The sequence below is a fragment of the Misgurnus anguillicaudatus genome, chromosome 11 (assembly GCF_027580225.2).
Source record: "Misgurnus anguillicaudatus chromosome 11, ASM2758022v2, whole genome shotgun sequence".
Classification (NCBI taxonomy): Eukaryota; Metazoa; Chordata; class Actinopteri; order Cypriniformes; family Cobitidae; genus Misgurnus; species Misgurnus anguillicaudatus.
The window spans coordinates 11,921,021-11,946,392 of NC_073347.2; the positions used below are offsets into that span (position 1 = coordinate 11,921,021).

The 25,372-nt window shown below is 36.4% G+C and overlaps 2 protein-coding genes across 9 annotated transcripts in view; both read left to right on the forward strand.

Annotated features, from left to right (window-relative positions):
- The first annotated feature begins 16 nt into the window (after positions 1-16).
- On the forward strand, positions 17-2,005 carry coa8 (cytochrome c oxidase assembly factor 8). Its single transcript, XM_055169930.2, has 5 exons — positions 17-485; positions 874-1,071; positions 1,201-1,264; positions 1,398-1,488; positions 1,670-2,005. The coding sequence occupies exons 1-5, from the start codon at positions 351-353 to the stop codon at positions 1,791-1,793; spliced, it is 612 nt and encodes a 203-aa protein (XP_055025905.2). The 5' UTR covers positions 17-350; the 3' UTR covers positions 1,794-2,005.
- A 952-nt stretch (positions 2,006-2,957) lies between these two features.
- Positions 2,958-25,372, forward strand: part of klc1a (kinesin light chain 1a) — a 40,636-nt gene continuing 18,221 nt past the window's right edge. For 4 of the 8 annotated variants that reach the window (XM_055169526.2, XM_055169529.2, XM_055169528.2 and 1 more), the window contains exons 1-10: positions 2,958-3,322; positions 14,526-14,802; positions 14,906-14,971; positions 15,334-15,498; positions 15,585-15,663; positions 17,111-17,336; positions 19,572-19,659; positions 20,961-21,062; positions 23,468-23,641; positions 23,990-24,089. In XM_055169526.2, the coding sequence (XP_055025501.1) occupies positions 14,527-14,802; positions 14,906-14,971; positions 15,334-15,498; positions 15,585-15,663; positions 17,111-17,336; positions 19,572-19,659; positions 20,961-21,062; positions 23,468-23,641; positions 23,990-24,089 (1,276 nt within the window). In that variant the 5' untranslated portion in view covers positions 2,958-3,322; position 14,526. Of the gene's footprint in view, positions 3,323-11,439; positions 11,678-14,525; positions 14,803-14,905; positions 14,972-15,333; positions 15,499-15,584; positions 15,664-17,110; positions 17,337-19,571; positions 19,660-19,983; positions 20,012-20,960; positions 21,063-23,467; positions 23,642-23,989; positions 24,090-25,372 lie in introns of those variants that run through there. The other 4 variants (XM_073873034.1, XM_055169531.2, XM_055169532.2 and 1 more) reach the window with 3 other exon arrangements.

Below are 25,372 nucleotides of genomic sequence, written 5' to 3' on the forward strand. Positions count from 1 at the left end.
TTGGTCGTCCAGTTTCGTTCTGATTGAACACCGGAAGTAAAGGAAGATTTGTGTCATTCGTTATAAAATGCATAAAATTCGATGTGGAAAATTATTAACAGTAAACACAATATAGTCTTCACAGGGTCATCATATTGTAGCGCTTTTTTTTCTCCAGAATTTTGTTGGTAAACATTCACTTGCGTGAAATGTTATACATTATTTAATGATGTAAAAGACTTTTATTTTATAATAGTCGACCATGTTGAGATCATAGACTGGTTGGGATATGTACAGATCATGCTGCACGGATCACAATCTATAAATCCGTCATATATTTTGACAAGTTCACTTACTTAAATCAATCGAAGATGAATTTAAAAACAATAGGTTATTTATATGTAAAGTTATTGTGTCCGCGGCACGCTTCCCTGCCATTAAGGAGCCTCTGTCTAGGTCATCTACAAAACTCAAGCCAACCACCAAAACATGAAACGCAAGAACAGGTTTGTAGTTACCTTTCTCAAATTAATAGACATTAAACAAAACTTTTAAATACGCAACATGTATTTTATTTGAAGTGGTTACATATAAACTGTTTTCATTTAGTATACATCAGTTGCCCAAATGTGTCATTGTTTTAAGAGAAGCTAAACATATATGTTTATTGTTGATTGTATTGTGCAGTATTATTTTGATATTGTGATATTATTAGTATCATATTTATTTTATCAATAACATTTATTTTTAATTTCCTGATTGTGGAAACCTGAATTGTTTTATTGCAAAATAAAGAGCATTATCAGAACACCGAGTAGATTAATGGTTGTCAGATGTATTGTATTCTAAAACTACAATTTCATACTTTATATAACTGCAATTTTTTTTATGTAGAGGTCTGGATTCAGTCCAGCAGCAACATCAAAATATGACTGGATCGGACCACCAGACAGACTATCAAACCTGAGACCAATTATATATCACATCCCAGAGAATGAGACTTCACTGGAAAGAAAGTTACGGCATCTGAGACAGGAGACAGAAGACTGGAACCATAATTTTTGGACCAACCAGAACATTACATTTAGTAAGGTAGGTACCACAGATGTGTGATTCAGGCAAGTTCAGCATCATAACCATTTGGGGGCAGTGTTGTGTTATACATCTTGTGTTTTTTTGCCAAAATGAAACATTACTCATTTATTTTCACTTTTATTTCAGGAAAAGGAAGAATATATACAGTCACAACTGAATGCAAAAGGGTTGTCAGAGAGAGATGAAGCAGGTGAGCTGTCTGAATGCAAACGAAATGCAAAACTGTCACTGGCCAACCCATATGTATCAGCCTTACTAAATTGAAAATGCTGATATAAAAAGTGATATGGTAAGGTGTAATTTGCCATTTATTTCTGATACAGGAAGGAAAAGGACTTTAAACAGTGAGGAAATGGCAGTGTTCTACAAATATTTCTTAGACAAAAACATTAAAAGGCATGCCACTTATAACAGGTAAGAATCAAACACTTCATTGATCTAAACAATTCACAACAAACTGTTTTACATTATGTCTTTCGGTATTACATATGATTAAATGATTTAATAAATGAAAGAAGGTAAAATAAAAAATTTTAAGCCTGTAGTGACTTTATTTAGAGACTTTTAATTCCATGACATTTGGTTTTCTTTTCAGGGAATGGTATAGGCGGAATTTCACCATAACACTTTTAATGGCTAAAGTAGCTGTAGAGAACACATGGAGGATGCTGGGTGGACGAAAGAGAGGAACTGGGCGAAAGAAAGCCAAACATGAATAAAACTCAAATAAAGACTGTGTAAACCTATCACTGCTATTATTCTTTCTATGTGGACATGATGGAAGCAGTAAAGCTTTGACAGAAGACTCATTCAAAACCTGGTACTGTTATAAGATCTAAATACTGAAGGTGCTTATCTACCTGTACCTTGTCAGTGTGTCAATAATGTGTATAAATCTGAATACATTTTAGTGTCAATAAAGAAATATCTTTCTTTAGAGCCTGATTTTTACACTGACATTTATGCATTTGGCAGTCGCTTTATCCAAAGTGACTTAATGCATTACAAGGCATATTAAGGCTATTAATAGTCTAAATTGTAATATTTATTTATTACATATTTTTTGTATGAGCTTGGCTTGATTTATGTATGTTTACATTTTAAACAATATTGAAACAAATTAATAAGTAAAATAAAATATACCAGTAAAACAAAAAAGTTTTGACTGTAGACTATATAAATGGATTGTTTTATCCATTGTGGTAGCCTTTGCTCACAAAAGGGTTGGAGACCCCTGGTTTAGAGAAACCTACAGGACTCCATGTACCTCTGAGGTAATCCTGTTAAAACCAGGACCTTTGCAATTTATTTCTAAAGCTTAAAACTTTATTTCTTCCATCAAAAAGCCTGTTTTGGGGAATTATGCATTGGTATGGTAAATAGTTGGGAGGAGGACAAAGACCACAGCTTATTGTATTTAATAATGTACAACATTTTTTCATGTATGTAGCTATTGTGTACATTATTTTGAATTATTAATTTTTCAAATTACAAATATACTTTAACAAATTGTAACATTTTCATTAAAGAACAAGGAACATACGGAGCAAGTACATCAATAAAGGGATACAAAAATGTAGATTAACAACAAAATAATTCTAACAATAATTAAAATATAGTGAATATGATAATAAATGATATAGTTCATAATAAAAGTATTTAACTCTATAGTATAGTATATGAATATATTTATATATTTATTCAAAATATTTAAGGGACTCAATAAACTGTTTATAACATTACATTTAGATGTTCACATTTTATGTTAATTAATTAAACTTTAATTGTAAGACTACCACATCTCAGCAGATAATATTAACATCATGAAAGGAGATCAAATAATTTTTTTGGATAATTTGTAAAGCTTTCCTTTATTCCCTGGATGACATCATCATGAGGAGGAGTGAACCTGCAAAAGAAACACAACGCCATTTTCATCGTCTACATCCCCAGACACACTAACATCACAGTGTTTTCCTAAACTCTACTGTCACACATTATCATTGTGTGATTATTAATCGTTTATTTGTACGTTACACTGCGCTTTGTGTTGCTGCAGCTCCTTGAATCGGAACTTCCGCCGTCGCGCTCCGGAAGACACGCGCACTCAACCGGTCAGACTGTCCGATCTCAACCCCAAATCATCGCGATCGCACACAAAACATTACATTGCCTCTACTTGCGGTGGTGGGACACGGAGAAACACACCCTGTTACGGTAGTGGGTGACCTGGATGTTCCGCAGAACGGTAAGATTTGTTTATCATGCTAACCAGCTAACTGGCACGCTTAGCTCGCGGGGAGTGTCAGTCTACCTGTCAGATTACACTGTTTACATCGCTTTTAAACGAGACAGATCGCAATCTCGCTGTTATACCTGGTTTATCGGTTTAATGGATGGTACGAGGTTTGATGTTGATATTCAAAGGTGTGATATTGAGAGGATGTCATGGGGAGAAGGGAGCCCAACCAGGCCATGACATATGCAGCAGATCTGTTAGTCACTGCACCAAAGAGCTGCACATGATTTATCTGTCTATATCAGGGTTAGATCACTGTTAAACCAGTATTTATAACTGTTAGTCATTGCATTAGAAAGCTGTTCGTAATATAGTGCTTTACTAACCAGAACATCTGTGTTAGATCAGAATTAATTCATTGTTAGTCACTGCACCAGGCATCATGGCCATGATATAGATCTAAATCTTTGTGTTAGATTAGTGGTGGTCACTGCATCATAAGCAGTCTATAACACATCCTTTATATTATACATTTAGCAAATCAGAGTAAGGTACGTTACCCACAAACTGCCTAAATCACAGCTTTATCATATACAGTATATACCATTAACTCCATATATTGAATCAGTCATAGATCAATTTTAGTGATGTTAGTTTAGCATTAATCAGTGATGACTAGTGATGGATCAATATTTTGTTATCTACGATAAATTATTGTAAAATAAGTAATAGATCAGATTAATATCATATCAGTTTATAGGTTAGACTCAATAATAGTACACCAGTCCTATATTTATATTCCTAAACCATGCTGTCAAATACACTTAAACTTAGCCATAACTTATTATTTAGAACATAACTAGTCTGTCTAGTAATGGTGTTCCCTACTCTTCTTGGAAGCTTATGGAAGCTTGTCAGACCTGTTACACATCAAGGATCACATCAACCCAAACTATGTATCATAAATCAGACATGCTTTTCTCCTCACTAGATCTTGCACAGTTTGCTAACCTGTTACTCGGATATTTGCCATTCTAGTGAAGCATCGTTTTCATAAATGTTGCATTTAAGTTTGAATTTAATCTCATAAGGACATAAGGTGAGGTGCTTGAAATGGGTTTTGTAGCTTTTTTCATTTGTATGCAGATGGTTTGGTTTGCTCAGTTGACATACCGTTCATCTTTGCTCAGTGGCTGTTTCGGTGAAGGAGGCGCAGTGTCTGTGCAGCGAGTGTTTGGATTTGCGGCCAGCTGCAAGTCCACTGCAGCGGTCCTTTCAATGAGAAGGTGCCTGGTTGTCCTCTGGGGAATCAATGGGACTGTTATAAATTTGGCCTCGCGCAGGAACACAAGAGCAATTTACTGCATAAATTGTCAGTAGAATTATGATTTTCCTCTGGCATACACACACTACTGTGCATTAAACTGTGACGTGTGACAGTTTTATTGGTAAATTAAATTTTATATTGTTGTATTGGGTATGTAGGTTAAATTAAATGACTAATACAGTTTAGGTTAAATTAAATGATAGGGATGCACGATATATCGGCCGACATATCGTTATCGGCCGATAACTGCTTATTTTTTATATTATCGGTTATCGATCTGATAGCAAAATTAGGCCGATAAATGAAAGCCGATAAATTATGGATTATTTTGGTTTGTTGAACTAATTCACTTGCTCATTGCTGGCCATGTGGAGTATTGATTGGTGCTTTCTGTGACATAGCAAGAATATGACACGTGTTGCGGGCTTTAGAAGAGTATGCTAGTCTAGCGCAAAGACAAGATGTCCGCAGCCTGGGAATTTTTCATTGTGAAAATAATATGAATATTTATCGGCCTATATATATCGGTTATCGGTCCCCAAATATAAAGAGTTATCGGTATCGGTCAAAATTTCCATATCGGTGCATCCCTATTAAATGACTAATACAGTTTAATGATATTAAATTAGATTTTCACTTAATAAATAAAAAATGCAGTTAATATTTCATTCATCTAATATTTACCGAAATGCATACAAAATTAGGGTCTTTCTATTCAGCCAAGCAATATACTGTTTGCTACATCAAAATAGCTAAATATCTGCTTACTGTTTGGCCGTTGTTGGTCTATCACTAAGCAGTGTCATGGTACCAAATGGTATTTCAGTGACACGTTTATGTGTGCCATGTAATGAACGATTCTAATATACCATTGTTGTATTTACTTGGTACTTCTCGGGACTATTTCAAGCTCTTATCATATTCAAAAACATTACAATGTTGCTATTTTGTTAAAGACTTATCTGTTTTGGAGACATTGCACATTAACACATGATGTTAAATCTAGCATCTGTTTCTTGATTCATTTTTTGCTTGCGCTACTTGTTTCTCTTCCTCTTTATTCATAATATTATGAATTCACCCATCAAGATGCGTTCCCCTAAATAACAGAAGAGTAAAGTTAGAGTATTTACACAATATACATCACTACAACATTTAAATGGAGCATTTGAGAAGTCAGTGTTGATCTGGCGTCTCTGAAGCTAAATGGTTTCGACTGGAGTGTCAGAGTGTTCAGAGCTCATTTAAATGATACAGAGATTTCTCACGGCTGAATCTATTCCAATGCAAAACAATGCAGCAAAGGGCACAGACACCAGCCTGTGATGTTCACTGCTTACAACTATGTCATACTGTATACTGAGACTTTGAAAGAAAATAAACAGCATTTACCAAAGTCTAGAGAGGGTAAAGACTGGCTATGCTATTCAAAATAGCATGCTATAAAACAATACTACTCTGTACTCTTTCTTTTAGTGATTTCTATTAGTGTATTGTATAAACAGCATGCGAATTTTATGAACTACTTGGATAGCCTGCCCTACTACATTTTCCAAATTATTTAAAAACAATAGGTGCTGTATCCCACAATGCAGTGTGCCAATTTGGGTCTAATTTGATAAACATGTTTTTACACAAAATTGCAATATAATTGTAGCACAGCTTTGTTACATTAAAAAAATGTTACTACCATGTTGATCACCAAGTTAAAGGCGGAGTCCACGATGTTTGAAAGCCAATGTTGATATTTGAAATCACCTAAACAAACACGCACCTACCCCAATAGAATCTGGACCTTATGTTGATAGACCCGCCCCACACATACGCAACCCGGCAAGGATGTCGGTTAGTAGACACGCTCCTTACTGCTGATTGGCTATAAGTGTGTTTTGGTAGTCGGCCCGTCTCCTTTTCCAAAGCGTTTTTCAAACATCGTGGACTCCGCCTTTAAAGCGTAACTAAACCCCTGGTCAGAGCCTGACTCCACCCACTGGCAATATTTGAAAAATGCAAGAAAAGTGGGCAGATCCCAACGGAGATAGAGGGAGGAACTAAGCTTGTACCAAGTGTGTGGTGAGATCGTAACAAGGGCGTGGTGAGCTTGAACCTGCTTACGTCACGAGTTCTTTTTTGGACCCAACATCCAATAGTAAAATTCAACTGCAGTAGCCACTGTTCAACCTGGAGAGGGCAGCACTCAGACGTTTTTACACCATTTATTATAGTATTGAAACACTTTATATCCAAATGTCAAAAAACTTACTAAAATCAATGAACAGCACTAATAAAGCATCATTCTTACAGATCATTAACTTAAAAAAAAGTTGGTTTAGGGTTTAGTTACTCTTTAAGCATGCTATGTTTTAAGCTTTTGTGAGAACTGTGCCCCATACTATACTTTTAAACCTGTGTGGAATACAATTTCACCTTTTTAAAAGTCAAAAGTAGTAGGCAGTATGTAAGCTTTCCATTTTAAGTTTTAAATAAACTGATAAGATGTAACGTCAGCATTATCCCTTTCTGTGAATGTTGTTATAGAGACAGGCATTAGGAGTTTGATCTCTTTTCCACCCGAGGTCACAGGAGAGTATTTCCCGATGGACGGGGTCGTGTGTTATGCTATAGTAGTTCTGTCGGCTCTTACCCGACCTGTTCAATTTCTTCAACTTGCTCTAATACTTTAAACCACAGCTTCCCGTTTGGTTGTTGCATCTCTTATCCTCTATATGTTGAGTAATAAAGAAGTGATTGCTACTATTGGTTAACTGGTTGACATGTTGGTGTGTAAGAAGATTAGGAGAAGTAGGTGAAGATTTGATCTTTAGAGCATTAGGAAATGCATAGGCACATCAAAGCCTTGCAGCTTTAGTCAATTTCCAATCCTAATATCTCTTATCTATTTTTTCATCTACAAGAAACATTATTTAGTCAGCAGAGTGTTGTCTGTCATTATATGAGCTCATACTTTTAGGCTTTGTTCACACAAAGTATTTTTTTCTTAGGCAAATCCACTTTTTAGGATTCAAAACATCTAAACATAGCTTTAAAGGAGTCATATGACCCCATTTCATGTTTTCCTTTGTTTTTAGAGTGTTAAAGATGTCTGTGCACACAAAAGATCTGGAAAGTTGCAAAAATTAAAGTTTCAAATTCAAAGAGAGATCATCTTTTTAAAAGTGAAGCCTCATCCACGCCTACTTAAAACGGCTCGTTCAACACGTCCTTGCTGTCATACTGGTTTGAACATTTGCATAACACCACCCTAATGTATACGCGGGTGATTCTCACGAAACCATTGAAACACCACGGCACTAATGATTTCAGCTTTAAAATGTGTAATATAGTAACATTAAAAAGCATAAGAATTAACACAATACTGTGTTCTACCTTGCACAATGTGTGATTTCAACATAAGAATTTATAATTGTAAATTTTATCTCATTTTCTGCTAAAATTCTCATTACCGCAATGTGTCCGGCTGTGTTTGAACATGCGTTGTGTTGTAATTTAATCAAATTAACACAAAAATATTAAGAAAAAGAATAAATGGATGTTTTGCTAGACTACTTTAGATGACAGAAAAAATATTTACTGAATATTCATGTATAATAATAATAATGAAGAAAAATTAGGAAAATGATGTGTCCATGCCTGATGTTCTCATCCTCCGCAACACTTTTTGAGAACAGTTTAAGCACACATACAGAATTTTAATAAAGTTTGATTTTGAGTGACCAAGCACATGGACCAGTTACTTCAAGATGGCTACCAGGTAAGATCATTTTTTTTTACAGTTAATTTGAAATATTTTCTTGTCAGAATGCTTACACAACATTTTGATTATCATTACCGCAACAGATGCTTATTAAATGTTAATTTAATTGATAGAAGCATAATACTTTGATTTTAAATGCATGTGCAGAATCTCCAAATTATGTTCTTTCAGGTTTGTCATGTCATTTTGAAAATATGTCAGTGTTGATGTTTTCTGACTGTTGCGGTAATGAGATTTTTTAGGACTAATTTTTTAAATTATGTTACAAAAAGTGTTAAATGATAAGTAAAAGTTTTTTAAATTAATGTTCCCATTTACTCCAGACTTTGTTTTTCAATGTCAGGTGGAAAAAAAAGTAAATTTAAGCAATTTTTACATTTTTCATGCTTGACATTTTTAAAACCAAGTTTTCGTGAGAATCACCCACGCAAAGATAGATGGTGTAATTTTCAATCGCGCTGTAGTATTGTTGCTGCCGCCATGTCGAGTAGACGTTGTGTGTTTACTTGTGAAAGGCAAACTTCTTTGTTTGACCTTCCAATATAGAGTAAACATTAAGAAACCAGGGGTAAGGTTTCATTAACAACACTGTCTCAAAACAGTACAGCCCAAATGTTCGATTGTGTGGTGCACATTTTACAAAGGACTACTTTCTAAACACAGGGGGTAAAGACGATATTTTCTCCTGGCTTTGACCTATTGCTTTGGGAGATCATCTTTCAAAACATGGTAAGGAGCGTCACATTTCCATTTATGTAATTGAGATATTCGGCCAATTACAATGCACTGGATAGCTGGCCAATCGGTTCACACCGTGCTTTCTCAGAACGATGAGCTTTGTACAAATCGATGTATTACACCAAATACACAAAATATTGTGCTTTTTAGCCACGACATATGGGCTCTTTAACTTCTCTATGCTGAGAGGCATGTTCATAAATACTCTAAAATCGTAATCAATCAATCATTTTAATAAATGACCTTGACCAGTTCAATGCTGTTTCTCTTTTAAAATCACTGTTAAAACATTTTCATAATAGCTGAACTGAACATGTGGTTTATTTTTTGTGGATAGTTGCAGGAACAATGTTTAGCTTCTTCTCTCATCAGATCAGAAACGCAAGTGCTCTCTGTGTCCATTATGTGCCTGTTAACATTACTAAACGCTGATCAGATTACCTGTTACCTTTCTGCGGATTTTGTGTGCTTTGAAGAGGGATGGCACAACCTCACAGCTAAGCTTTAAAGCAGATTTTTTTTACACATCAAACAGTAGCATGAAATCAGCATCTGCTCAGCTTCCCTGTTCTCTCTCTCTCTCTCTCTCTCTCTCTCTCTCTCTCTCTCAGCGTAGTGGAGACTAGAGCCTCAGCAAGAAGGGGGAGAGTCTCAGCAATAAGAAACAATTGTATTACAGTAAATTTTAAACTAGTTACAGGTTTTCATGGCATGACATGAAGCAGAGATTTTCAGGGTAGTGCAAAGTGACAAGTAACTTGGTACATTTATAAGAAGATTATCTACTTCTTGTGTATTTTGCTTGTTATCAGAAATAAACTACTCTTATTATTAATTTTTACCGGCAGTTACATTTGTTACACGGAAGCCGTTTGTTTGTTTATGTTGTTGCGGCTGAAATCATCTATACATTTGGCGCAATTTGTATCTTTGAGGTATTAATATGCTCTCTTGGGTACCAAAATGTACTTCTGAGGTACTTATATGAACTCTTTAGGTGTACTTTTTGAAAGGGTGAAAACTAGGGACCGTTCTATGACATTTCTTCTGATAGTGTACAGTAGTTGTCTGTTTTGCGGAATAAATACTAATAATAAAGTGTATATTATTTCGTTATGAATTACCAATTTATGTAGGGGTGCACCGAAATTTCGGTCGCCGGGCCGAAATAAAAATCCAGCCGAAAAAGTCAACCAAAAATGAATGTCAACCGCGCCCCTCCCATCCATGAATTAGCGCTTGGGTTTCACTCACGGTGATCAGTCGTCTCCCACCCCTCCCCTTCGTGGTCAAGCAGGTTTCACTCCCTCGCGTCTGCGTGTAAACTTTAGAGAGAGTCGCGCTAATGTGTCTCATACTGTAATCCATTAACATACATTTGGCGAATAAGGCAACGAAACACAACGTAACGTTTTTTTATGTGGAGCGACTGTTGCGCTGTTTGGGATCGCCTCGGTCTCTGTGTGTGCGCGCGTTTAAGTGCCCTCAATAGTGGCACTTAACGCGAGAGAAACGCGTTAAAAAAAAGCAAACATAAAATCTCTCTGTTATTGACAGGGCACATATAAACAAAATTATCTCAACAGTATTCTTTTTCTAATAAAAACATTTGTTTATGTCTTAAGTGTATGTATAGATTACAGTCAGATTAACCTACTTAAGTCTGTGTCATTAATGTTAATCAAACAACCCATGACAAAGAGATAAATAGCTCTAAAAATAATAATATATTTAATTTATTGTGTTATGATTCATTTAATTTGATTTCTGTACCTAATGCTTATTTCAGACCTTATTAATGTACAACTTTGTTCTTTTTTGTAAATGTTTGCAATTTCTTTATTGTTTATTAGATTTTTCCCACCTGCTTTTTGCTGATCCGAAAAATAATCTGATCTGTGGTTGTGATAGCCATAAATGCAATTGTACTAATAATTGGCATAATAATTTCTTTCGGTGTTTCGGTTTTTCAGCCTTGAAATTTTCATTTCGGTGCATCCCTAAATTTATGTAAGATTGAAAAAAATCAGTGTAATCTATTTTTCACCAGTCTGTTTATTTTTTATTTATAAAATGTGGTTTAAAATGATGTTAGTAAAAAACGGAATTGGTCTGTTTCAGACAGTCTGTTTGCTATAAAGTGTTTCTGTTCCCAGCATGCAATAGCGTTTCCTGCTTGGCAGTTGTCACATGACGGACGACTAGCTGCTTTATAGGTCACATGAATCTCTGTCTTCCACTTCCTATCCCCTCTCAGAGGAGCACAGACCCACCTCTTCTTTACATCAGCATTGCAGGGAGGGAGGAGGTTATACGGTTGCTTTCAGTAGAGTCAGTACTCTGACTTTGAAGCAAGAACCGTAAAGGACGTCTTTCATTCTAATGGATGGGCTTTCTTATTATCTTTACTCGGTTATATTGTGTTTGAAAGGACAGTGATCTCAGGTTCTGTTTTTTTGGTTCTCGTAACCCCCTGGGTGCATGTTTCATCATCTGTCTTAGCAACTGGGATCTGCCTTACTAGGTGAGTTGTGTCTTGACAACAACAAGAAACAGTTTGCTTTGTTTCATATAAGACACTCTTAAAAGTGATAGTTACCTCTCCAATTCTTAAAATAGGTTTGCATTTTTGTTTTTTGATGTTAGGTTATATTGTGTGTCGTATCGTATGTGTTATATTGTGTTTGCGTGAGAACCTGTAATGACGTTATCAGTTTTTTTTTAGCAAATCACGTAATCAAATTCCAAGACTTTCTTGCCCAGTAAATGAGAATTCAGTACTGATCAATATTTGCTAAGGCAGCTGTGACTAACACATTAAAAGTCAATGCATTGTAAACACTCAGAACATGGTGGCATTGTGTGTTTTGCATGGAGAGACACATTAGTCAATGTAAAAATCTAGTTATCTGTCATTCCTGTTTAATATGTTTGAGATAACACCTTTCTCTCACTAATGCCTATTGCCGACTCAACCTCTGTTAAGTGAAACAGTCTTTGTTTTAGGCTTTGCAAATGGGCTAAGCAGATTTACTTCATACCAGCCATGCTACACGTTCTTATGCTCCTAATCTGGTTACATACGTGTGAATGCAATATTAAAGTGTGGATCAGTGACCATCTTGATTAAAAGTAAACATAAACTCCAGTTGAAGAGATAAATGGTCCAGTTGAAATGGCTACAGTACATATTACTGTAGGTCCAGTTCACCATGGTGTTTTATGGGAGCTGGTTGGGAATTTATTCTTTTGCCCAGAGAGGTTGGAAAGTTTGTCCGGCTCACATTTATTGTGACTTGACTTATATCTTCAAGGTTTCAAAGCTTGACAAAAGGAAAGCGAATAGAGGTTGGTGGAGAATGGAGTTACTGATACAGATAACTAAACTGGGAAAGGGTTGATTTTAATAACATTAACTTTAAATCCCCCTGTATCCGATAGGTTATCCTTTTCAACTCATCTTTGAGCATAAAACAGCATATATCCTATGATAATAATGCCTTAAAATCGCTTGAATGTAATTCGCCTCATTTAGTACACAACATGGATCTATGAATATACAAATGAGTCCCAGCCTCTTCTTATATACACCAGTTTAGACATTTATTTGAATATGGAAATTCGTCCCTGACTCTGCTCAATCACACCATTTCAGACTAGATATACAGTACTGTGCAAAAGTCTTAGGCCACCATCTCCAGCTTTGTTGTTTTAGCAAAGTTTTAATGTCCATCCATATTTATTTTTCACTCTTTTTAAGATACAAACAGAAAATACAGGAAAACAATTTTCAGAACTAAATGTCTTCTACAGGCATCATAGTGTGACCTCTCTTGGTATGCCGGCATTTCTGTGCCAAAAAGAATCGAGCGGATCACTGATACCCGCGCGGGGCGCAAAAGTGTTATCGTGAGAGCATAACAGATCTGCAAGCGAGGAAACAAAAGATTGCAAGCTCCTTTTAAACCCTCGCGTGCGCATGCCATCTCATATGCTCGTAATTTAAGCTCTCGCGCGCGGAGATGTGTCTAACAGCACGCGCAAGATCATCCCCAAACTCTCGCGCTGCATCCTCTCTTACCTGCTACTTTTCGCTTGCGCGAATACAATTCTTTTTGGCAGTCGACGGGCGGGACTTATTATTTTACATGTAATCTCAAATGTCATTGGTTACTACACACTTCTTAAAACCGGTTGTGATTGGACAGTCGTGGTAATCAGCGGCCTCCATTTTGGGGGGAAAAATGTCAACTGGACAACAGCACAGATACACAGAATGACAACGAAAGAGAAGTCAAAGTGGAATTAAAACACGCAATGTTCTATACGCAATCCACTACAAAAACTATCAGTGTGATAGTACAAATCTCGCCTTTCATCGTTTTTTGCTATTTTTAACTGGTTTTTGGTGTAATAGCAACTTAATTCCTTTTAGAAACTGCAAGTCCTAGCCATAGAAACCATAATAATTATTTATATGAATATGATACTAATTACAATGAGGTATTAAATATATTTAGTGAATTCATTTTTTTCATTGATAACTTATTTTTGTATTTAATATGTGTACCTCCTGGGAAACGGTCTAATGTTATTATAACGCAAAAATAACCCATATCACTTTACTCTTAGCTGTCATTTAGAGAGAAATCTAACATTAATGAATCTCACTAAAATAATTAAATAGTGTGTTTTTGACATTTGAACGCCTTGTCTTATCTAATAAAATAAAATAAAGTAAACGTTTTTCCTCATGGAAGGTCTGTATTTGTTAAAAATGACAAATAAAATATTTTAAATCAATATTTAATGCTCCTTATCTTACTTATTAGGTAAATAGCCATGTAATAACTGGGATAATGTATAGGCAGCAGGTTGTTATCACGAAATAAGCCCCTTCAATGTAATACAACCTGATCACACTGTCGGGTCTTATTTCTGCGATAACAACCTGCTGCCTATACATTATCCCTTACTTAAAGGAACAGTATGTAAGAAATTTATATCAATTAATCATAAAATGGCCCTGATATGTCACTAGACATTAAGAAATAATTTTTATTTCAAATACTTATATCACTCACAACAGTGGTCCAGCCAGGATATTGTTATTTAAAAAGTGGAGTTGCAGCCCTCAACTAATGTTTATGTTGTCATTTTGTGTATTGGCCACCAGTTGTGTTATTGCAGTACCAGTTTTAGCCACAAGTTTGTGATTGCAGTACCAGTTTTGACCACAATCCTACATACTGTTCCTTTTACAAAATACATCCTTTTTGTAAAGTGTTACCAAAAATATGAACAAATATACTTTCACGTGATCATTTCTAAGGCATCTGTGTTCACTGTCTTATCCTTTGTGTGTTTGTTAGGATGCGTGAGGACATGTCGAGCGTGCTGTGTGTGAAGGAGACGGAGGGTCAAGGGGACCCTGGCGACAAGCTGTCTCAGGATGAGCTGCTGTGTCGGACCCGGGATGTCATCCAGGGGCTGGAGGCGTTGCGTGTGGAGCATCAGTCCATCCTGGATGGCCTTATGGGTACCCTCCGCTGCCTCAAACAGAATCAAGAGGGTCGTGCTGTGGAAGAGAAAACGACTATGATCCAACGCTCACTGGAGATGCTGGAACTCGGTCTTAGTGAGGCGCAGGTGCATTGTGGGAAAAGGGTACAGGGAAAGATTTTTGATGAAGTGGTGATACTGATGGTGATACTATAGGTGTTCTTTCTCTTCTTTAAAATTCATGACACAGGTGATGATGGCTCTCTCAGGGCACCTGAGCGCAGTAGAGGCAGAGAAACAGAAGCTTCGAGCGCAGGTACATACACACAGCACCACATCAAAAATTTAAGCATGCTCTCAGGGTTAATTGGAGCACATGAACAAACTTTTATCCAAAACAATTTATAGTTCATTTAAGCTAGACTTTATCACTGTGTGTGTGTTCCCAAAACAGCATTGAATTAGCAACATAAATGGTCATGGGTTCAAACCCAAAGAGGGAGCACACATATTGATAAAATGTACACCTTGTATTACACACTAAGTAGCTTTGGATAAAAGCATCTGCCAAATGCATTCATACCCCATCAACAAAAAGTGAGGTCTCTTGTGGTTCACTTTGCCAGATTAGACCTTTTAAACCATATTTTTATACATATTTGGGTTTGTGCCGTTCAGGTGAGGAGACTCTGTCAGGAGAACCAGTGGCTGAGGGACGAGCTGGCAGGGACCCAGCAGCGGCTGCAGAAGAGCGAGCAGAGCGTCGCCCAACTGGAGGAAGAGAAGAAACATCTGGAGTTCATGAACCAGCTCAAGAAATATGATCAGGACCTCAGCCCATCTGTAAGACTTGCTCACAGTTTATCTCTTTATTCTGTAATATTTTTTTCAGTTTGTCTCACTGTGTCCTCCTCTCGATCTTTCATCAGGATGATAAAGACATTGATTCTAGCAGGGAGACACTGGATGATCTTTTCCCAGATGAGCAGGATGAGCCGGGGCCTGGCAGTAAGTCATCCACTCTTAAATCCAAATATTACCAGCCATTGTGTGATATGGCACACAGATTAAGAGAAAATAAGCTTAATTGAAAATGGAGATACACCTTCATTTGCAAAACCATGGTATGCAATTTTTATATTTCATTGAAGCACATGTCATGGTATTTATGCATATATATATCATAAATACAGTAATCATTCAATATAATTGTATAAAGTGGGGTCATTTAGAAAAATGCTTATTCATTTGCACAGAATTGATGTCACAAATTTGCTTACATTCGACTTGTGACTTGATTTAGTGATCGATGACTCAGTTGACTTTTTAGCATATTTTATGAAAGGAAAAACAGTGGGAAGTATGGAAGACTTAAACATTGCAGTGGGTTTATGGGATGACAGAATGACAGTCCCTTCCTATGTTTTCTGCCACGCACTGTTCCTGTCTTTTATTTCGTTTCCTCACTTAACTTTCTCAGTTTTCCTGCCGGATAATTGCAGCACTGACTGCGGATCAGGATCAAAGGGCTGCGTGGGTTGTATTGTGGCAGAAAGCGTGTCTGTTGTGCACGGGAGATTTAGGCATCATGTGTCTCTGCTGAGTCCCTGGCCTGCTCAGATTAGCTCTCATACTGACACATGAATGCCAGACTGTTGTTTCACTGTCAACGATGAATCCCTACAGAGAAAAATGAACTCCAGCAGATGTTTTCAAAGAGACAGACATTAATCTGCTCTAAGAAAGATGGAATTAATATCTTCTCCACATTCCTAAAGTGGTTGAGACATAATCCTCTGAGTGTGTGTTTATGATAATTCGTGGTTTGAGTTACTTTTAATGATTTATTGTTTGAAGTTTCTAAACATACATTTTTATTCTTACGAGGGTAAAAACTGTCAGTATAGATTAAACCACGAGGAACAAACTATACATACATTTTAAAGGGACAGTAAGTAGGGTTTTAAGTGTTTTATTAATCAAATGTTCATAAATATGTCCTCGTTGGTGTCAAATGACCTCTGCCAATGATCTGACTTTTCTTTGTAAGCTTAGAATTTCTCTTTACTTACATTGAACGGGAAAGTCCAAGGAGGCATCCATGTAATTCCGCCGTATTGATAAACTAGGGACAAAAGCACTAGCCACCAACGTGTTTCCACAACTCTTTTTCATTCAGAACACGTGAACTAGCTGAAACAGACACCGAGATCAGTGCATCTGGAAACACGCATTTGGAAAAGCGAGGCGCTAGAGAGCACTATTCATTTGAATGCACAATACAATATCACCACTAGATTGGGGTAAATCCTACTTATTGTCCCTTTAAAAATCTTAGCAATGCTGACTACATAGGCAGCTCACTAGATCTACTGTAGGAATAGGCAGCTTCTGTCTCTTGTTGAATATTTTTGTTATTTAAGAGTAACCCAACGTCCCGTCCTCTGCCCTCCAGTCCAGCCTCCACACAGCAGTGCGGTAGCAGCGGCCCAGCAGGGTGGGTACGAGATCCCTGCTCGCCTCAGAACCCTCCATAATCTGGTGATCCAGTATGCCTCACAGGGCCGCTATGAGGTAGCGGTGCCTCTCTGCAAACAGGCTCTAGAAGATCTGGAGAAGACCTCTGGACATGACCATCCTGATGTAGCCACCATGCTCAACATCCTCGCCCTTGTTTATAGGTTAGTATTAGTGCTGTAAATAATTAATAAATGTGTATTTATTTACACATTTGGTAGACGCTTTTACCTAAAGCAACATACAGTGCATTATACATTTTTTAGAATGTCTCTGAACAGGTTCACGCCCACTTTTGGGGGAAAACAAAACTAGACCTTCCATTGAGTTCCATTCAAAATAGCGGAACAAAGCAACATTCGTACACAGCTGGCAGGCGTAAATAACTTATGAAATCAGTCAGATTAAACATGTTGAGTAATTATCTGTCCACCCTGCCTGCCATAGAGCGCGAAAGATACATTAACACATTTAATTTGGTCAATATAAAAACATGTCTCTTTCATTCTCCCAGCTTCAAATTTGTGTAACAATGCTCCCTATTGGCCAGAGGTGTCTTACCCGGACATTAAACTTGTACCTCATCGAGTCAACAGGGAAGCAAGTGAATGATTTTACTTCGTATTTGAAAGTTACTTCGTATTTATATATTATGTGTTTATATTTAGAGTAATGAGTGCACTTTTCCATCCAGCCATACAACTAACTGGCTTAGCGATATTTCCAGCAATCACTGGATAGCGTTGTTACACAAATTTGACGCTGTCAGAATGAAAGGGACATGTTTTTATATTGACCAAATTAAATGTGTTAATGTATCTTTCGCGCTCTATGGCAGGCAGGGTGGACAGATAATTCCTCAACATGTTTAATCTGAGTGATTTCATAAGTTATTTACGCCTGCCGGCTGTGTACGAACATTGCTTTGTTCCGCTATTTTGAATGGAAATCAATGGAAGGTCTGGTTGTTTTTCCCCCCAAAGGGGCGGTGACGAAATTTACAGTCAAGTTCTCGGATGTGCCAGTAGTCCGTATGTGTGTTTTTGGGATCGAACCCACAACCTTTAGGGCTGCTAATGCAATGCTCTGCCACTGAGCTACAGGATGATAGTTCTGTACAATTTAGAAGAAGAGTAAAATTAATTTAAAAAACAGGGAACAACTTCTGACTTTAAACTCCAAATAAGTGCATTCATCCTTTACAAAGGTAATCCACATGGCCCCAAGGGGTTAATAAAGGTCTTCTGGTGGTATTCATTGTGATTTTGTAAGAAAAATATCAAATATCAATATTAAATTTTGTCAATATCAAGCAAAGATATTTACTAAAATAACTCCAAATGTGCTCATCTGAAAGATGATGGTCATATGTGACCCGCTCTGGCAAAATGAGTCGGAAGTCGCAACGTTCCATTTTAAGATATGGGCCGATAATGTGGAAAAACAATGACATTTTTTAAATAACTATTAAAGTTGAAAAAGTTTTACTAAATTTGCTGGAAATTAACATTGCTTTTCTCAAATCCTCTCGTCACCTTGGAGCATTTCCCGGGTATCCCCTGAAACGTCACTATCTCTCCAAATATGGTGTTAGACGTTGTATATAGAGCCAATCAAAAAGCTTTGAAATCTACACAAAAGCTGATAATTTGTCAACGGGAAGCCTTGGGCACGCGATTGGCCCAGCCATCCTCCTGCAAGACTCGCAGCGCTCTGTGTAAACAATTTAACTGTTGGTATTTATACAAATAAATACTTTTAGCTTCAGCCTGGTTTATTGTAATAGCATATATTAATGTATTTGGTGAAATCAAGCTGTAAAATAAATTGTTTATCTTTTTTAATATGCAATGGATTTTGAAAGATATCTACAAAAAACGGGCAAAAAACTTTAAAGGCGATTTTCTCCACTTTTCAGTGGGAAAAACAGGGCAGACGACCATAATTCAAATGTCTATATCTTTAAAACCATTCAAGGTATGACCTTGAAGGAGGATAACATTTGAAAGCTCATGATCTCTTCTTTCCATTGTTACCAAAATCTCAATTTTGAAATTTGGGTCACTGTGACTCATTTTGCTGGATCTGGTCACATATGTATCTGGATTGCTTGAGGGTGAGTATATCATGGGGTAATTTTGATATTTGGCTGGAGCATTGCTTTAATGTCTCTTTAAGGTATCTTACACTACAGTATGTTGACGGTTGACGAATTTTTTTAACATGAGAGTACTGCTTTGTATGTCCTGTTTGAAAATCTTCATGACATTAAAATATATTGTGCCATCACCCTGTTCTCATAGAAGTGTTGTTGTTTTTTTTAAGAAAGACCTTAGCAACTGTCTTTTGTTACATAACAGTGCTAATAGATTAACATTAAAGTTTTTTTTTCCCTTCAGGGACCAGAATAAATACAAAGAGGCGGCAACCCTTCTCAATGATGCTCTGTCCATCAGAGAGAAGACACTGGGCAGAGACCACCCTGCGGTAAGAATCAGTCTCACCATTTTCAATATGTCTGCATTACAGTATATGTGAGTGATTGCAGGTACGTTTGGTGTCCAGAGTTTTTGTTGATGTTGCTTTTTTTAAATGTTTTTTATTTTAATATTTTGGTAATCATTGTCTTGAATCACAAGATGTACAATACAATATTTTGACAATATACATGTACTCTCCTCATAAAATAAGGTCTGTGGTGTGTATGGATGTATTGTGTTTTTAATGTTTATATAGAATTAAGTACAGGCTTTAGTAGTTCTTAGGTTGTGTTTGCTATTGTGTGAAGCTTATGTCTTACCCTCTCATCAGGACCAGTATCCCACATTTCTCTGCAGAGGTTAGATGCTTTAACAACCTTTTGTAGAGCAGCTCACACTTTTCTGTCTTCTCTTTATAGCTTTCTTCCTGGCTGTTTCTCACGGTTGGGTGATAAATTTGATTTCTTTTATGAGAAGTAATGTGAAAGTTATGATTATTTTATAATGTCTCCATTAAATTTCATATCTCTCAATCAATTTTGTAAAAAACAGTTTTCAAAAGTGTGCCAAAATAATTTATAAAAATGTATGCAGGTTATTTTTTATAGGTCAGATTTTATAAGCGGATAAAAAAACTGAAGAGCTCAGATGCAAAACCCTATAAGTGTGTCTTGACATGTTTTTTTGTAAATGAGCATTTTTTTTTATTAGATTCTGCCAACAGAGCGGTGTTTCTGAATGCTCTGAGGCCTGGATTAAGTGGATTTGAAGCGAAAGTATTTGATGAACGGTATAATACGTGCTGAAAGCGTTCAATTAATATCATTATCTCATTTTGGAGGTGTTTAGCGGCTTTTGCATCTGAGCTCCTCAATAATAGTTATATTATATTACAATTAAATTATTCTTCATGTTCGTTTAATGAGAAACTGGAAAATGTGCTCTGATTATTTTTGGCTTTTTCGTTTAATATCGAGTTTAATTTTTTTTTTATTGCCCAGCCCTACTGTTTTGCACTCGCTTACTATCTGTCACATGCATGTGGCTCAGATGCACTGAAATTTTCAATCAAAGTTTAATCAGAACACACATACAGTAAAACAACACGGGAGTGCTTATTTGTCAATGTATAAATTGGTCTGTAAAAATTGGAATCATATTTCAAGTAAGTAGTCAATTTTGTCGATTGTATACTGTATGTATATGGACAATTGAACCAGAATCACTAACTTTTGATTATTATTGAAAGCTTGTGCTTGTTTGATTAAAACTTAAGTTTATCATTCTGTCTGTGCATGTTTTTTACAGGTGGCTGCTACTTTGAACAACCTGGCCGTTCTTTATGGCAAGCGGGGGAAGTACAAAGAAGCAGAGCCTCTTTGTAAAAGGGCCCTGGAGATACGAGAGAAGGTGGGCAGAGGTCATCATGATGCATTATGGATATAACATAATTACATTGCAGTCATTATTTACATTTACGCGTTTAACGTAAAGTGCATTGAGTCCAATTTATACTTCAGCGTCTCTGCCTTTTTGCTTTGTTAACACAATGCTTTACCAATTGGCTGGGCTTTATTCCCAGGCAGACAGTGCTGAAAATCACTGCGATATGCATCTTACGATTTAGCCATTTTTTCTGTGATCAATTCATGATGACTAAGGACATACTGTAACTTCATTCGTGTGTGCTTTAGAGACTGCAGAATAAACAGCCCTCAGTCACTCTCACTTATTCTGGCTTTTGTAAATTTCCTCCTCTCCCCGCTGTGTAACAGTTTTTATACAGAAGGACAGTCATTTTTACTAAGCCTCTGGTATGATAAAGCTCTTCTGAAAGTCTTAGGTCTTACTTGCAGTGTTGGCGCTTATGCAAAGCTGAGGAAATAGCTTAGATATGCTGAATACAAACTCAACCTTTCTGTTCAGTGTGTATGATCCTGTAGAGCACATTTAAAATGAACATTGAATCATATGTGAATTTATGGTGGTAAAATTAGAAAAGAGAAAACATTATCCCAAGCCCTTGGCCTCTACCTTTGGCTTTCTGATTCAAGACCTGCAAGATGACACAGACGGCTTTCCTTAAATGTTAAATGAGTTACATGTGAGCAGTCTAGACGCCCACAGAGATGGAGAGGCGAATAAGAAAAACAGTGAGTGCTGTTAAGAGTAGTTGGGAATGACATTACAGTGGAAGAGATCAGCACCAAAGCGTTTCACTCAAGCGTTACTTAATACCTCCAAGACTCGAGGCATTTTGCTAATGTTGTGCTTGCAGTCAAAGATGAAGAGAAGGGATGCTACAATATAGGCAGCAGAGGTTGTGCACATTTATGATCAATGCATGAATCTGCTGAATATGTGTTGCAGTAAAATTACAAAACTGTAACATATGATCAACAGGGACGTGATTTTTCCATATAAATACGAATTTCCGTATTTTCTGACCTTGGTGGGATGACTTGTCTAAATCACGTACATCCGATGAGTTTTATTTTTGTAATGGTGGGGGGTATGTGCGCGTTGTTTGTAGACGCGCGCTTTGCCATTTTCCAACATGTATCCCAGACACTAGGTTTGTTTGAGTTCATGCGGCGCTGCAAAAACGACAGGCAAGTGACATCAAAGTACCACGAGAGTGATTCGAGAAATCATAAGGAAGTCTGCTTTCGAATCGCTCTCGCGCTACTTTGATGTCATCCGCCTTTTCTATGTTCTTCGTCATACACGTGCTTATTGAGGATGCGAAGAGCGGCTACATTCGGGACGTAAAGTCATCTGTCGAGTTAGACAAAAACATTGTAAAACATTATCACTGTAGAATTCTAAGGCGTCAATAATATCAATTAAAACAACATTATATATAGACTAACATTGCAAAGTGACCTGAAAGGATTTTATTGGAATGGATTGGAACAAATGATGGAAATGGGCTACTCTTCGCTTGTAAGTCACATTGGTCTACTAGCCTATTGTAAATATGTAAATGTAAACATGTTAAAATTGCAAAATATTGCATGAAATACTGTTAATACAAATTGGTTAATGCTTAACAGATTGACGGCTGGTCCACGCAGTCAGAAAAGACACCACGCATACATAAAACTAATCGCAATAATAATAATCAGTCAAGTTATTGTAAATCAGACATAACTATTTATGTAGAAAGTTTATCATTTGCATGTGTTTATAAGCCTTGCAAATGTTAATATTTAAGTGATTTTAGACTATTTGAGCGGCACAGATGCTAAACTGAGCTGTTTCACAAAGTCAAAAAGCCCACACACAGAGACGTGCATTTCAAAAAGCCTGCAAACTCATAATTTATTTGTGTTGACAGAAGATATACACATAAATTATCTTCACAGTCGTGGCAAATATTCTCATAAAAACAGTTGTTTATTATAAATGAACAAAAAGAAATCAGATGTGTCAGTGTATGGACTGAACTTTTCTGTCTTAAAGGGACAGTTCCTCTTATAAGAAATGCTTATGTTTGTGTCATTATGTTAAGGGTTCCTTCCTTCTTTTTTGTACTTGGCCAATCACATGCCTGAATCAATCTATAAAAAATGTGTAAACATTAATACAGAAGCAAAATACATTTTAATTGGTGATAGGAATATAAATGGACAGAAGAGTTTCTAAATTCTCAAGCTATTGACAGGTGTGGCAGATCCCTGTTTAAATCACCTAAGATAAGACTTTGTTCAACAGCTGAATAATCTGAATTTGGGTTGGTGGAAAGGTGTGTACTGCTATAGGTGTTATTCTCAAGTAGGTAAATAGGGTCTGTTTTTGTGTATGTGCTGTAGGTGCTAGGAAAGGACCACCCTGATGTTGCAAAGCAGCTGAATAATCTGGCCCTGCTCTGTCAGAATCAAGGCAAGTATGAAGAGGTGGAATACTATTATCAGAGAGCACTGGACATCTACCAGACCAAACTGGGACCAGATGACCCCAACGTGGCCAAGACCAAAAACAACCTGGTATGATCAGTTTCTATCATCACTTGTTCAGCAAACAACGTGTGGTTTGTAGATTCATAGATCTGTGCACTTTTAAGTATGCAGTCTGCTCTCCCATTAAAAAGAACTCAAGTGTCAGCACAAAATGTGACAGTATGTAATGGATCAATCTATTATGAAATATGCTATTAAAATGCCCCATTTACCGTAGTAGCATGGGTATGTTAAGTTCCTCTTCTCTGTGGCCAGTTTTCAATGAATAATTTTTGTTCTGTAGCATTTTCAGTAATGTAATTTGCTGATCATAAAGATCATAAAGCTTTTAGTGTAATACAAGACTCTCTCGCTCTCTCTCTCTCTTTCTCTCAGGCATCATGTTATCTGAAGCAGGGGAAGTTTAAACAGGCAGAGACCCTATATAAAGAGATTCTCACCAGAGCCCATGAGAGGGAGTTTGGCTCTGTAGATGGTACGTTTTTAAGACCCATTTGATTCAAACTTAAAATGCCAACTAATGTTAACGTACTGATGTATATTGGAAAAATGTGTTGTTTTGGTGCATAAAATGTTCATTTGTACATTAATATGAAATAAGGCCATAATGTACTTTTAAAATGTATTTAGGTAACACTTGTAATACATTTGAACCCATATTTGTATGAAAGATGAGTACAAGATTACTTAAAGTGGTATACATTTTTGAAATACGAGATAGTATGTTAAATGCATTTCAGTTCATATTCATGACATCTCAAAATAACACTGATAAGGACACATATGTTTTTAAGATTATCTTAATTACTAAAAAAAATGCCTGTTTTGCTTTTCCCTCCATTGTACCGAAAGTGAATCGAACCGTGGCCCCCGAACCGAGGTACGAACCGAACCGGGACCTCTGTGTACCGTTCCACCCCTAATACTTATTAGAGATACCGATAAACTGGCAAATAATCGATATCGATTGATAAAATAAAAGCCTTTTTTTTAAGCTATTGACTGTTAAAAACAGTTGATATTCATGGCCGATATATGAAAATGTATAGAAAATGTAAAAAAAATTGAAAATGTTCAAAAATTTAATATCGGTTAATCTAAGAGTAAAATTTGATCTTTAAAAGTTGCTTCCTTTGCATAAAAACACAAGTAAATTCACAGCCTACATATTATGTATTATATACTGTTGAATATAATAAAAACCTATAAAATCCATGTAGAATTTAGTCAAAAGTTACACATTTTTACTGTAGGCGATTAAACGTTTAACTCATTCCCCGCCAGCCATTTTTTTTGTGATTTTCACAAAAGTGTCACAAAATGCTTTCCAGGAAAATTTTCTTCTAAAAATATATAAACATACAAATATATATAATGAAAGAACAGACCCTCTGCTTTCAAACAAACAAACAAACAAAACGGGAAACAATGTTTCATCCTATCTATATTTTTTTTCTCTGCTTATAAACGCGTAAATATGGGTATTTTAGAACGATTATCAAAACATACACAGAATTTAAAATGAGTAAATAACATTTTGACTTCAGTTTTTTTTTTCATAAATTGGGTAAGTGGGTAATTGCGGTATTGCAGATTAACATAAAAATTCATCAGGAACACGTTTTTTTTTAAATGCAAACCTTTTCTCTTAATTGACGGGATAACTCATCAATGGCGGGGAAGGAGTTAAAGGAACAGTATGTAAGAAATGTATATCAATTAATCATAAAATGACCCTGATATGTCACTAGACATTAA